Source organism: Erythranthe guttata, chromosome 3, assembly GCF_056151865.1.
Source record: "Erythranthe guttata isolate IM_541 chromosome 3, IM_541, whole genome shotgun sequence".
In the NCBI taxonomy this organism is placed as follows: domain Eukaryota; kingdom Viridiplantae; phylum Streptophyta; class Magnoliopsida; order Lamiales; family Phrymaceae; genus Erythranthe; species Erythranthe guttata.
In genome coordinates this window covers 9659542-9672438 of record NC_142535.1, presented here as the reverse complement: position 1 = coordinate 9672438, position 12897 = coordinate 9659542, and the positions used below count along the sequence as shown (strand labels likewise).

The following is a 12897-nucleotide window of genomic DNA, read 5'->3' as shown; positions in this document are numbered from 1 at the left end:
AAAACATAATAAAAACATAAAAAGAATAGATTAAGAAAAGATAGATAAAAGAAGAATTGTGATGAAGAGTTGTCAATTCTCCGTCTTCGATTCTTCGTTCTCTCGCTCCTCTCGCTCCAAGGTTGTGTCAAAAGTTCCCTTTGATTCGTGCTTGGTTTGGGCTTAAATAGATGTCCCAACTTGGTAGATGATTCTAGGTTTCCTTGTGTGTTTAAAAGTACAAAATTGCCTCCAACGTGATTTGGCACGGCCGCGCGAAAATCAGTGCAATTCTCGCACGGCCGCGCGAGAATCGCCGAACCTTCTGCCCAAATTCAGCATTTGGCACGGCCGTGCCAAAAATAGGCTAATTTTGGCACGGCCGTGCGGGCCTGTTTTCAGCCAATTTCAGCATATTTTTGATTATTTCAATTTTGGCCCATATTTTCTCCAAATTTGCAGTTTTGACCTCAAACTTTTCCAATTCTTCAATTGATACCTAAAATACAATAAATCAACTTTTTAACCACCAATTATCGTTAAATCACACCAAAAGCTCAAATAAAAAGGTACGATAAAGTATAAAAATATATACTTAACAGTCCCTTTATGATCATATTCATTGTTGTCGACAATAGCTTTGTTTCACAACTCAAAGATGGTTTGTCAGAATTGTGCTAGAGAGAGAGAGAAAGAGAGAGTTGGTCTCCCGTCTTCAGCCTCTCGTCGTCTTTAGTCCCCAATCGCGAAAAAAGAAATGTTTTGAGAAAGCTATTTATTTATAATTTCAGGGCAAGAGTGTTAGTTATCTTCAATTCTCTTTAGGTGATGCATGCTCTCAATCTCATATATATACAAACATTACTATTCTAGTACTACTGGAGTTTTGATGTCTACGCGCGCTATAACATGTTTCAATCGTGTAAAGCTATGTCCTGGAATCTTCTCTCTAAAATATTTAGGTTTTGTAAACGTAGGAAAGCGAAGCTATATCAAAAGGAAGAATATTCTAGTTTGAAGGATGGCTGTGCCGTGAAAATACGTTTGGTATGTGTTAGTGTTGATACCTTCGCTACTCATCAAAAAGTTAAGGCGGCATTTACTACTTGCCCAGTTAGGCAAGTCCATGTGCACTACAGTAGTAATCGTCTCTTAAAATGTAAGTTGTACGTTCAACTGTTTACAAACTTTGCGTCTTAATTTTTTTTCGTATTTGTAGTTTCTTATTGGTTCTAGATTCATCTTTTATTAAATCAGACAATAATATTGACTCTAGTCTAACTACACATGCAGTTGAGTTATTACCCTTTTGAACAGTTTCCTTAGTCATTGATTCCTGCTGCATGAACTTAGCTATTTCGGTCTCCATTCAATGTTTCAAACCACACAAGAATCAAAATGTTCACTATATATTAAAATTTTGTCAACAGCTCTTTTAATAAATTAATTCTTTACATCAAGTGACACCTCCCGCAGTTTCCTACTTTATCTAACTAGATTCTGATATCTTAGCTAGGCAAAGGCGTTCTTCCAGGAGCACGTTTCTTTATAATATATTTTTGGAAAGGTTATCTCTAAAACAATGTGAACTTGAATTGCAGTTAGTACAAATCAAGAAGCATTAGCACATGCAGATCTTGACAGCATCTAATTCTCACCTTTACTTCAATTATGCATTAAACAATGCATGCATACAGATATTCTTATATATCCTCATATTTCCTTTTTCCCACTATATATATATATATATATATATATATATATATATATATATAGCTTATCACAAGAAGAAATCAAAACACCGTCAAAAATTCGACTATATTTTTCGCTTTCTCTCTCTACTTTGAATTATTTGCAAAAAAGAAGAAAAAAAAAGAGAGAGAAAAGATGGATTGTGTATTGAAACTGGCTTCACAAAACGCAGTAGTGATATTCAGTAAGAGCACGTGCTGCATGTGCCATGCAATAAAGAGGCTGTTTTACGAGCAAGGTGTTAGCCCTATGGTGTATGAGCTGGATGAGCTTTTAAATGGGAGGGAAATCGAGCGAGCCCTTGTCAGGCTCGGGTGCAGTGGGCCCACCCTGCCAGCTGTCTTCATCGGAGGAAAATTAGTGGGGTCCACAAAAAACTTACTGACTCTCCACATTAATGGTTCACTTGAGAAAATGCTCAAAGATGCTGGAGCTCTTTGGCTTTGATCATATAGGCTATATATTAATTACCATAAGTTCAAAATTAAGGCAAATTATATATATATATATATATATATATATATATATATGATCAGCTTGTATCATGCAAGAATTTCTGTTTTTTCATGTTAATTTTGTATGTATGTATAGAAGTTTACTGGCTTTGATGAGTTATATATATACAAGATGGTTTCTTACAGATTATGTTGCTTATTGAATGATTAACATTAATTAGTCATTGGTTTATAACCAGCAATTCAAATGGTTCATCTCCAAATGAAACATTTGAATTGATCCTTTTAGAAATGGACCAATTAAATTGTGATTGGCTCTTATATATTCTTGATAGAAATAAATAACTCATTCCTCCCATCCCAAGACTCAAGGGATGAATATATTCATTATCTTTTCAGCTGTTTTTTTTATGCTAGCTATTTAATTAGATCATGAATAGAAACAAAGTCTCATATGGTGTGGTGTCACTTCTCTCTCATTACGTTTTAAACAAGGTTACCAGCACCTCTGAGACCCATTGGAAACTCAACAGAGGGTTCATCTCAAAGCACTACCAAATTTGGATCCCCCCTAAGAAAGAATGGATTAGGCTAACTCCGATGACTCGATCTTTTGATGAGGGCCTTGCTTTCTCCAGCTAATGCCTCAGTCATTGCTGCCAAATCCAAACAACACAGTTGCAATTTTGGAAGCTTGCAAATTGCTGGATTCTGCAGGTGCCCCCTTTAATTTGCAGCAATTGAACCAAATGGCTAGGGTCTATGGCCAAAATGCCGTTTCGAATACATCTCTCGGAATGCAAATTTTGTGGTCCACAATCTTGTTAAATGGGCTTGTAATGTGAAATGGGAGGGGCATGTCCATTCTAATCGTATTCCTTTATCTTGTTTTTGCGATGGTGGTTACCCCATCGTAGACTCTTCCCCATTTTAATTTATTTCATTTAAATATATGGTTCTTGTTTCTTATCAAAAAAAAAAACAAAAAAAAGAGAGAGAGAGCCCCATAAATAGTGACTGGAATAAAACATCAAGTACATTAAGAAGAAAACAATTATTTTCCATAGAAGAATTATAGTCTTACAAGCAGGAAAATCATAGTTCATGTGTAAACCAATCTAGTACTGGACAAACTGAAGACATTCTCGTTTTTACTGCTAACTTTGTTAATTAGCTCGGTATACGGTAGGACAAAATATATATGACAAGGCAAAGCCAAAATAGGTTGCAAAATGCTTTGTTCAAGTACAAAATGTCGAATTACTTGATCATATTTCAGTTCCGAATCTTTTTTAACAGTTCCAAATCATTACATATCAATGGATAACCAGCTTCAAAGGATGAGCTTTCAGTTTTGATAAGTCCAAACTTGCATCTAGCTCTTCATCTAATTCTCCAATGATGCCTCTACGCATGTATAACAAGACCAATCAGATTATGGAATGCAGAACAAATCGATTGTAAAAGAGGAACACTTACATTGCTAACTATTTTAAAATAAAATTAAAAGAGAAGAATTTGGAGGAATATCATACATATTATCGCCTCGTAATATATAGAGTCCGAACACAATTAGCTCTAAGCCTTCGTGCAAAACAAGAAGAAACATTGAAATTTTTTTTGCCACGATATTATGCTTAACAAAATAAAGAAAATATTGAGTAGAGTTATAATCTACATGCAACATCAATATCATATGATGATGCAAAAACCAACAGAAAACGAGCATTACACGATTACCCACTTCCGTTAATGATGTAGAATTCATCTCTTACATTGGTCTATTTAAGCATAACACAATACAAATTCAAGCCGATTCCCACGTAACTTTTTCCTTTTTCCTTTTCTTTTTTCTTTTTCTATTTTTTCCTATTTCCTTTCTATCTCTCAGGATCCAGAATCCAGAATCCAATGGTATAGGAGGCATGCAGGTAGAAAAGATGACAAAGTCAGTAAAATAACAATGACAAGTACTTGTACCACCACCCTTTTGTCTTTGATACTATTAACTTACTTTTATGATCCATGTGCAAGAGCATAATTTAATTGAAGAACGAAGCTCAATAAACACACACACACACACAGACACACAAAATTAGATAAATATTGTTCAAATGGATGCATGGGGAAAAGTTATATCATTAAGGCAGACAATTGGTTAAGGGCAATTTTTACAAGTTCGATACTTGTACGAAATCAGACCTTGGTGGAATACACCCGCTCATGAGACTCATCAAGGATTATGTTGGTAGCCTGGTCGAAACCTTTCAGAATTCCCTGCATTTTTTTTTTTAACAAAATGTACATGATAATTTTTTTGCATGAAACTCACCACAATATTCCGTCCATCATTTGTGATAACTGAAATTGCTTCTGGCAAAAACAAAAACAACGAGGAAACATCATTAACTCTTATTCATAACATGCTTCTATCATGCTCTCCTACAATCGAGGAACACATCTCAGAATATACTTTGCTACCCAGAACCAAAATACAGTAAAAAGTAAGGAAAGAGTTCGTTAGTTTATACGAACCACCTATGATTCAACAGGTAACAGATGAGATTTGGATGTTTTAGAAACTTACATACATATTATTGCTATCAATATTTTTCTCAATTAAAGTATTTACTAACTAAATGAAGCGATAATTAATTATATAAACTGTTACTTGGGTTAAGAACCAAATTTCTTGAATCTTTAGGGGTTAGTGATTTTTTGACACATATATATGTAAAGGAACTACCTGCAATTAGTGGTTTAACAATCTCATATTATTTATATGTGGAAAAAAAAATGACATAGCAACGACTAACGATATTACGACATTTCTTATTTATCTAATAACAGATTTTAAACGACATAACTTAATGGCACTTAAAAATGATTCAAAATAATAGGATAATTTAATCAAGAAGGAGAAGAGATTGCATACGATCAACAAGAGACTCCAGTCCAGTCTCAGTAGTTGCCATTTTTGTATTGTCAATATAAACACGCCACGAGCAACCTAATCAAATTATCTCTGCAATCAGTTAATGTACATAATTATTCCCAATACATAAACAAATTTAATTGAAAAATAAGTGAAATGTCGAAAACTAAAGCATATATGATCTTCGATAAAACGACATAAATACAGAGTTTGGCCACTCCAACTCCAAATGATACTCATCAAGTCGACTAGTCGAACAATCTTTGAACTGACCCATGAAATCAAAGAATCTTTTGTCCTTGAAATCACTTTCCAGTAGATCAAAATAATTACAATACCATTTGAAACCTAATTAAGTCAATAATAATTTGTCGTCTAATTACACAATTATCCCACTTGTCATGAACAATATGGATATTTCTTCTCCAAATTATCATATTTCTCGGTATATTATTTCACAGCAAAAGAAAACTATATATCCAACAAAACATAAATCCACCAATAAAGAAATCATTCGCAGTCATACAATTATTGGGAAAGAAGAAGCGTATATATAATACGAGTTACCAATTCGAATTTTAGTAAGCACAGCTACACTTGCGAGAGAGAACAAGATATAGTCGGGGTTAGGGCACATACGTGCTTCACCTATCTCATTCCAGTAAATGAATTTCAATTATGAGAGCTCTGAATTAATATTTGAAATCGGGATAGCAGTTTAATGCTCAACCGCTATTTGTTTAATAATTGAAAATGCATCAAAATTTCTGAATAATGTTTTTTTTTTAAGGAAAAATTAGCAAGAACCCGCTCATCTCGTCCAAAAAATAATTAGAGAAAACTCCCTTAAATAGATAATATTCTATTATTCTAATGCTATTTTCATAATTACAAAATTACCCTTTGTAATATTAAAGCCCATTTCACGTTGCTCATATAAAATCCCTTATTTCACGTAACTCAAATCTCTTTCCCATTTATACCAAGTTTTTCTGAGGAAATTTCTGCTGATTTTAGTGGCAACGTGGTGGCGGCGACTATCCTGGGACGTGGCGGCAACGACGACAACTGGCAACTGGAATTGAGTTGCACATTCGGTGATTTTCGGGCTGAGTTCCACTGTGATTTCGTTATTTTTGGGGTTTAGGATTTAAATGACAGTAGTAATTCATGTTCGTTTCGATTTTCGATTTTTTCGTGTTTGTTTGTCACATATATGTTTCGCCCGTAGTGTTTTGATGATCGCGTGTTAAACTCCAGTCGTTTGTGTTACTAGTTGATGTAAAGTTGGTTCGTTTTGAAATTATTTTGTTGTTTAAACAGGGCAAAAAGATGTTAAAGAAAAACAAAATTTAAAAAAAAAAAAAAAAAAAAAAAAAAAAAGAAAAACTGAAAGTCCACGCCGGAGACCGGCGATCAACGGCGACGACGGGCGAAATTGTACTCAAAATTGGGTTTTGGGTCAAAATTAAATAATTTGTGAAATTTGGGGTTACATTGATGTTTAGGTAAATTAAGGGTAAATTAAGGGTAAATTACATCCACACCCCTGAGGTATTCTTAAATAACTTTAAGGTCCCTATGGTATCGATAATTACATTCACCCCCTAAAACATAGTTAGAAGCTCTAATGGGATAATGCATTGGATATGTTATTCCGATAGAATTCTAATGGACTATTAGTTTCAGGAAGTGGTGGAGACATCAAAGAGCTATGGGTGAGGGAACCATGTCACCCCCTAACTCTATGTTGTCTCTCCACTACTAGCTAAAAGTAATAGTCCGTTAGAGCTCTATCGGAATAACGTATCCAATGCATTATCCCGGGATAATTACACTTTTCGTCCCTATACTTTACCACTTATTCGTTTTTCGTCCTTAAACAAGTTGGAGTGACATTATTCATCCCTAAACATGCCATTTTTCGGCTATTTCCGTCCCTCCGTCAATTTGACTGGTTAGTTTGGACGGAAAATAACACGTGCTTCGCACATGATACGTAAGAGTCAACCCCTCTCTTCAATTTCAGATTGCATCTTTTTTAGAACATAAGCCTTCTTTCCAAATGGCTAATTTCTTCAATATCACACCTCTTTGGACTCGTAAATAGCCTTAATAATCCCCAAAAGACAATTTTTTCCATCATACAAAAATCTGATGCAATGCAATTTATATGTTGAATGATGTTTTTCTTCGAAGTGAAGATGTTAATTAATATATTTGGATTTTTTGAATGAAATTTATAATATGTTAAGCTACTCAACAAGAATTCTTTGTTTTGTTACATATTGAGGATTTGCACGATTTGCAATTTTGTAAACTTTAATTTAGATTTCCTAACCTTATTAGTCATTATCTCTCCATGTTGGACGAAAACCCAATTGACGTTAACTACTCATTTAAACAAAAAAAATTGTCATGGCCGGTGTAGGGGATATTAATCCTATATTAATTAAACTTGTTTTTGATTGATGCAATCTTCAATCGTGTCTAATAATATTGAATAGGAAAAAAAATATTAGATGTAGTTGCATGTCTTCTATATTCATTAATTCTAAAGTGTGTGTATGCACACAAATTGCAAAAGGTTATTTCACTGTATGTTTTGAGTTCAAATATGGAAATTTCATGCAGTCAAAATAAATATTATTCATACAACAATTGTATCGTTCACATTCAATTCTGAGAATTTCCTCTTAATTAGGTGGGAATGGGTCTCTTCATCTTGCATGGTGGTGGCTCGTTTGCAAAGTTGAAATGGAATGTGCATGGTGGCTCGTTCTCTAGCAAAGTTTAAAGATGAGTCTTGTTTGGTGCCAATGTATGGGTAATTTGAGTTAATATGAGTTGGTTTCACGAAGCATATCAACAGCAGCATATGTGAGTGGCCACGTGGATTAATCGTCCATGTCAGCAGCATATATTAAGATTTTCAGGTTCACGTCAGATTTTCATCCAAAGTAACAGCAAGAATTAACGGCAGGACGGAAACTGCTAAAAAATGGCATGTTTAGGGACTATTAATGTCACTCCAACTTGTTTAGGGACGAAAAACGAATAAGTGGTAAAGTATAAGGACGAAAACTGTAATTATCCCCATTATCCCATTAGAGTTTTTAACTATGTTTCAAGGGTAAGTGTAATTATCGATACCACAGGGACCTTAAAATTATTTAAGCATACCTCAGGGGTGTGGGTGTAATTTACCCTTAAATTAAAGGATAAAATTGGAGCATATTAAAATGTGACGGGCTATTTTAGTCTTTTACAAACCTCTGAACAATATGCGGATTTTTTTATAAAATAATTTTTTATCTGAACCCATTTATAAATAAGTACCCCTTGATGGGCTTATTTGTAATGTGCCCGAAAAAATAATCCGAAAATTGAGTAATAAAATAGAGTAACCCAAGCCTAAACCCCTACTTGAGACTTGTGGTAACAAAACATATAAAGGAAATTAATGTTGAAAAAAGAAGGCAAGGTTTTTAGTAATATATATATAGAGAGGAGAATAAAAATGTATATATATGTACATTGTGTACTTAAATAGGCGATAAATAGAGATTTATAGCAGTGATCACAAATTAATCTTGAAAAAATGGCTTATTACCCTTCTGCCCTTGTCCTCATCGCTCTTCTCTTTGCCTCCACCGCCGCGAACCCACTAGCCCACGGCCAAGGAGTACTGCTCAGATCTCTCACTGTTGGGGGCTCACTTTGCTGCACCCCCATCGGCAACATTCTGGACGGTCGTTCCGCCGTGGTTGGCTGCAGTGGCACCACCGATACAAACGGAAAGTTTCGCATAAGTTTTCCAGGGCCTATTCTTAACGCTTTTCCACAAATTACAATTCTCTTTGTGCCTATTATTAATAGCATTTTTCCACGAACTACCGTCTCCTCTGTGCAGCTTCCATTGGACAGCTCCGCAGGGTGCCCGATGCTCAACACCACCGGAATTCTCGTTTCGCCTGTTCAGATTGGCCCTTTAGGTACTACTTCCACTTTAGCTGGGGTTTGTCAATCTCGGGATGACCTAATATTATATATGTATTATGTATGTATGTATGTATGTATGTATAATATAGTATGAATAAGCATGTTTTCTTTGATTCCTGCATCAACAGCAATATCTCATGCATGTAAACATTTTATATATGTTCTCAATAAATAATGGTGAAGGAAGTTATATTTTTATGTAGTCCATATATTCTAGAATAGACGGCTATTTAACTAAACAAAGCATCAAATATAACGTCTAATTGTTTAAGGGCTCCTATTGTTACCTATATCATATAAGTTTAGATTATATGAGACTAGATTAATTCTCTCTTGACTAATTAATTATTGGGCATTTTACAAATAAACTCATCAATGGGTACTTATTCATAAAGAAGTTCAACTTCAGATAAAAACTCTTTTACGAAAAATTCCACACATGGTCCAAAGGTTTGTGAAAGACGAAAATAGACCCTCACATTTTAATATACTCCAATTTCATCATTTAATTTAATTCAACCTCAATTTGACCCCAAATTTCACAAACTATTCAATTTTGACCCAAAACACAATTTTATGGACAATTTCGTCTGTCGCCGCCGCTGACCGCTGGTCTCCGGCGTTGACTTTTTCGATTTTTTATTTTTTATTTTTCTTCCTGATTTTTCCACCGCTAACTATATTACAGTTAAACACAATAAAATTAACTATACTACAGTTTAACACGATAATATTGCTATATTAATCTCTAGCACAATAAATATTAACACAACAAAAGTCATTATTATTGTGTAATATAGTAATATTAATATATTGACCGTTCAAAAAAGGTAAACATAATAAAAAAAGCCCAAAGAATTAATATTATTGTGGTTGACAGTAATATTACAGTAACAATAGTAATATTATTGTATTTATAGTAATATTATAATAGTAGACAGTAATATTATTACCTTACTCCGTCAATAACTCAAACATACCAAAAAAACCCAAAAAAATAATAATATTGATGTGGTTGATAGTAATATTATTGTGTTTACAGTTATTTTACTTTCAACGACAATAATATAATTACGTTGACTTGTCAACAGATCAAACAAAATGAAAAAAAAATAGCCAAAAAAATAATAATATTGTCGTTGACTCCAATTGTACTGTCAACGACAGTACAATTACGTTAATGTACTGTCAACGATAGTACAATTACGTTAGTTTACTGTCAGTGACAGTATAATTACTGTTAATAACATCACAATTACAGTCAACGTTTAGCGGCGGGCGTTAAAAAAAATAAACAAAAAAAATCAAATAAGTCAACGCCGGAGATCGGCGGCGGAAAAAACAGACTAGAAAAAAAAATCGAAAAGTCAAAGCCAAAAGCCTGCGGCAAAAAAATAATTTCTGAAAAAAATAAAGTTTTCAAAAAAATAAAGTCAAAATTGGATTTTTGTGGTAAAAAATGATTCGATTGGGGTTACAATTAAGAATTTGGTGGAAAAGGGTTAGGGTAATTTTGTCGGGTACATTAATTTTTCCTTTATTTATAATACATATTAAATGGATGGGCTTATTAGCGAAAGAGATATAACCCATGAACCTAGAATAATAAAGATGGTTAGTCAGGGACTTAAACCTCTTAATTATTTAGTTAATATGATATTCGGTATGTAAGATTAGACCTTGTATTATATATGTTAAATTATGGTATTATATGTGATTTGTCTATAAAACCTTTTATTGAATAAAATTAACATGTAGTTTGAAGGGTAAAATAATCTTTAACTTGTTTAGTCAAATCTCATGGGGAGGAGTGCTACTAATTTAATAAAATAGTAGCATTTAATAGCAGACTCTGATTTCAGTACCGGGAATTCTAAAAAAAAAAGTGTGAATTTTGCCAATTGAACATGTTACTAACTCCTACTATTTGATTTAGTCAGTAGTATCTTATAGTGGTAACCAAACGAGCCCTAAAACTAATGACGGTAAATATTACCAAGTAATATTTTTTTGGTCAATTTAATCAAATAATTAACGAGGTATATATATATATATATATATATATATATATATATATATATATATATATATATATATATATATATATATATATATATATAAAAGAAAGAAACGTTAGGGCAACCCTAAGAAACCCTAATGTCATATTTGTAATTTTGTTTTTATTATTTTCGGTTTTTATCAAATTTTTATCTCCTAAATATATTTTTTGAATTTATCAGATTTACATCTTTTAAATATTATTTTAAATATAATTTTAGATTTTTATCTCCTAAATACTATTTTAAATAATATTTTTGAATTTTATCAAATTTATATCTCCTAGATATAATTTCAAATATTATTTTGGATTTTTATCTCCTAAATATAATTTTAAATATTATTTTCGATTTTTATCTCCTAAATATTATTTTAAATATTATTTTCTAATTTTATCAAATTTATATCTCGTAAATATTATTTTCAATATTTTTTTCGAGTTTTATCATATTTGAAATAATATTTTTGATTTTTATCATAGTTTATCTCCTAAATACTATTCTAATTATTATTTTCGTATTTTATTAACTTTTATCTCATTAACATTATTTTTAATATTATATTCGATTTTTATCTCCTAAATATTATTTTCGATTTTTATCAGATTTTTATCTCCTAAATATTATTTTTTTGATTTCTATCAAATTTTTATCTCCTAGATATTATTTTCATTTTTTATCAGATTCTTATCTCCTAAATATTATTTTCGATGTTTTTATCCCCGAACCAGCCCAATCACTCTTATTTTCAACCATAAATATCTCTAATGCACACAACGGCACAACCAATTAAATCCCCTAAATATTATTTTATCTCCTAATTTTCAGCCATAAACATATCATCACTAAATATTATTTTGTGATGATAAAATACTAATTATCATATTCTCAAAGATGGACGATATATTCCCAAAGACTTCGCTTAACATTCTCAACACTTTCAACTTCTCTCTTCCACCTCAACACGTTTGTGTTTTCTCTTCTTGTTTTCTCTTGCACCTTTCAACTTCTCCACCCCAATTTTATCTCTCCCCGTTTCTACCAAATGTTCCAAATGTTTGTGGCTTCATAAAATGTTAGCTATTTTGTAATTTGTTTTCTCTTCATAGTTAATAATAAATCTGAGATTTTTACAAAAAAAAGTAAATAAATATGATTATCATCCCTAGCGGATTTTTTGACATCGTTTTACAAAATTTCTTCAACATTTGAATTTTATTTCTTCATCCTACCTAAGGCTTCTTCTTTTGGTAACCCGACTTTAGAATTTTTGTCTTATTTTTTTCTTCATCTAATTGACTGTGTGGTAATTAGTTTGCATCTTTTTCCATCATGACTTATAGGTAATTTTATTTTGTTAAATTATGTGTTTCATTAATTTATACCAAAGATTTCAAATTTTATGTATAACAATTATTTCATTTTAGATGTCATTGGACATGTTATTGAAATGGATGATTTGAGAGAACTAACCAAAAATGGGCGGAGCCACCAGCTATTGGAAGTCGGCCTTCAAGACTTATTGTTTGTATGCGATTTAATTTATTGTTTATATTTATTTTTATTTCTTAATTTTTCAATTATTAATTCCAGTGGCAAAACAAGACCAAAACGAGACAGGGGAGAAGAGCTTAGTTCCGGTGCAAGATGTATAGATGCAAGATGTATAGATGGCCTTTTACGTTGGTATGTTGTCGATAGTTTAGTTTTGATTATG

At 32.3% G+C, this 12897-nt stretch overlaps 1 protein-coding gene and 1 long non-coding RNA gene across 2 annotated transcripts; one reads left to right on the top strand and one right to left on the bottom strand.

Moving 5' to 3' along the window:
- The first annotated feature begins 1801 nt into the window (after positions 1-1801).
- On the top strand, positions 1802-2178 carry LOC105961544 (monothiol glutaredoxin-S10). Its single transcript, XM_012985771.2, has one exon. It carries the CDS (start codon positions 1867-1869, stop codon positions 2176-2178), a length of 312 nt encoding a protein of 103 aa, XP_012841225.1. The 5' UTR covers positions 1802-1866.
- Positions 2179-3225: 1047 nt separating this feature from the next.
- LOC105961545 (uncharacterized) lies at positions 3226-5943 on the bottom strand. Its single transcript, XR_001173105.2, has 4 exons — positions 5689-5943; positions 5122-5211; positions 4389-4559; positions 3226-3593 (listed from the first exon to the last, which is right to left on the bottom strand). It is a non-coding gene; the product is annotated as an uncharacterized LOC105961545 (long non-coding RNA).
- Between the last annotated feature and the right edge of the window lie 6954 nt (positions 5944-12897).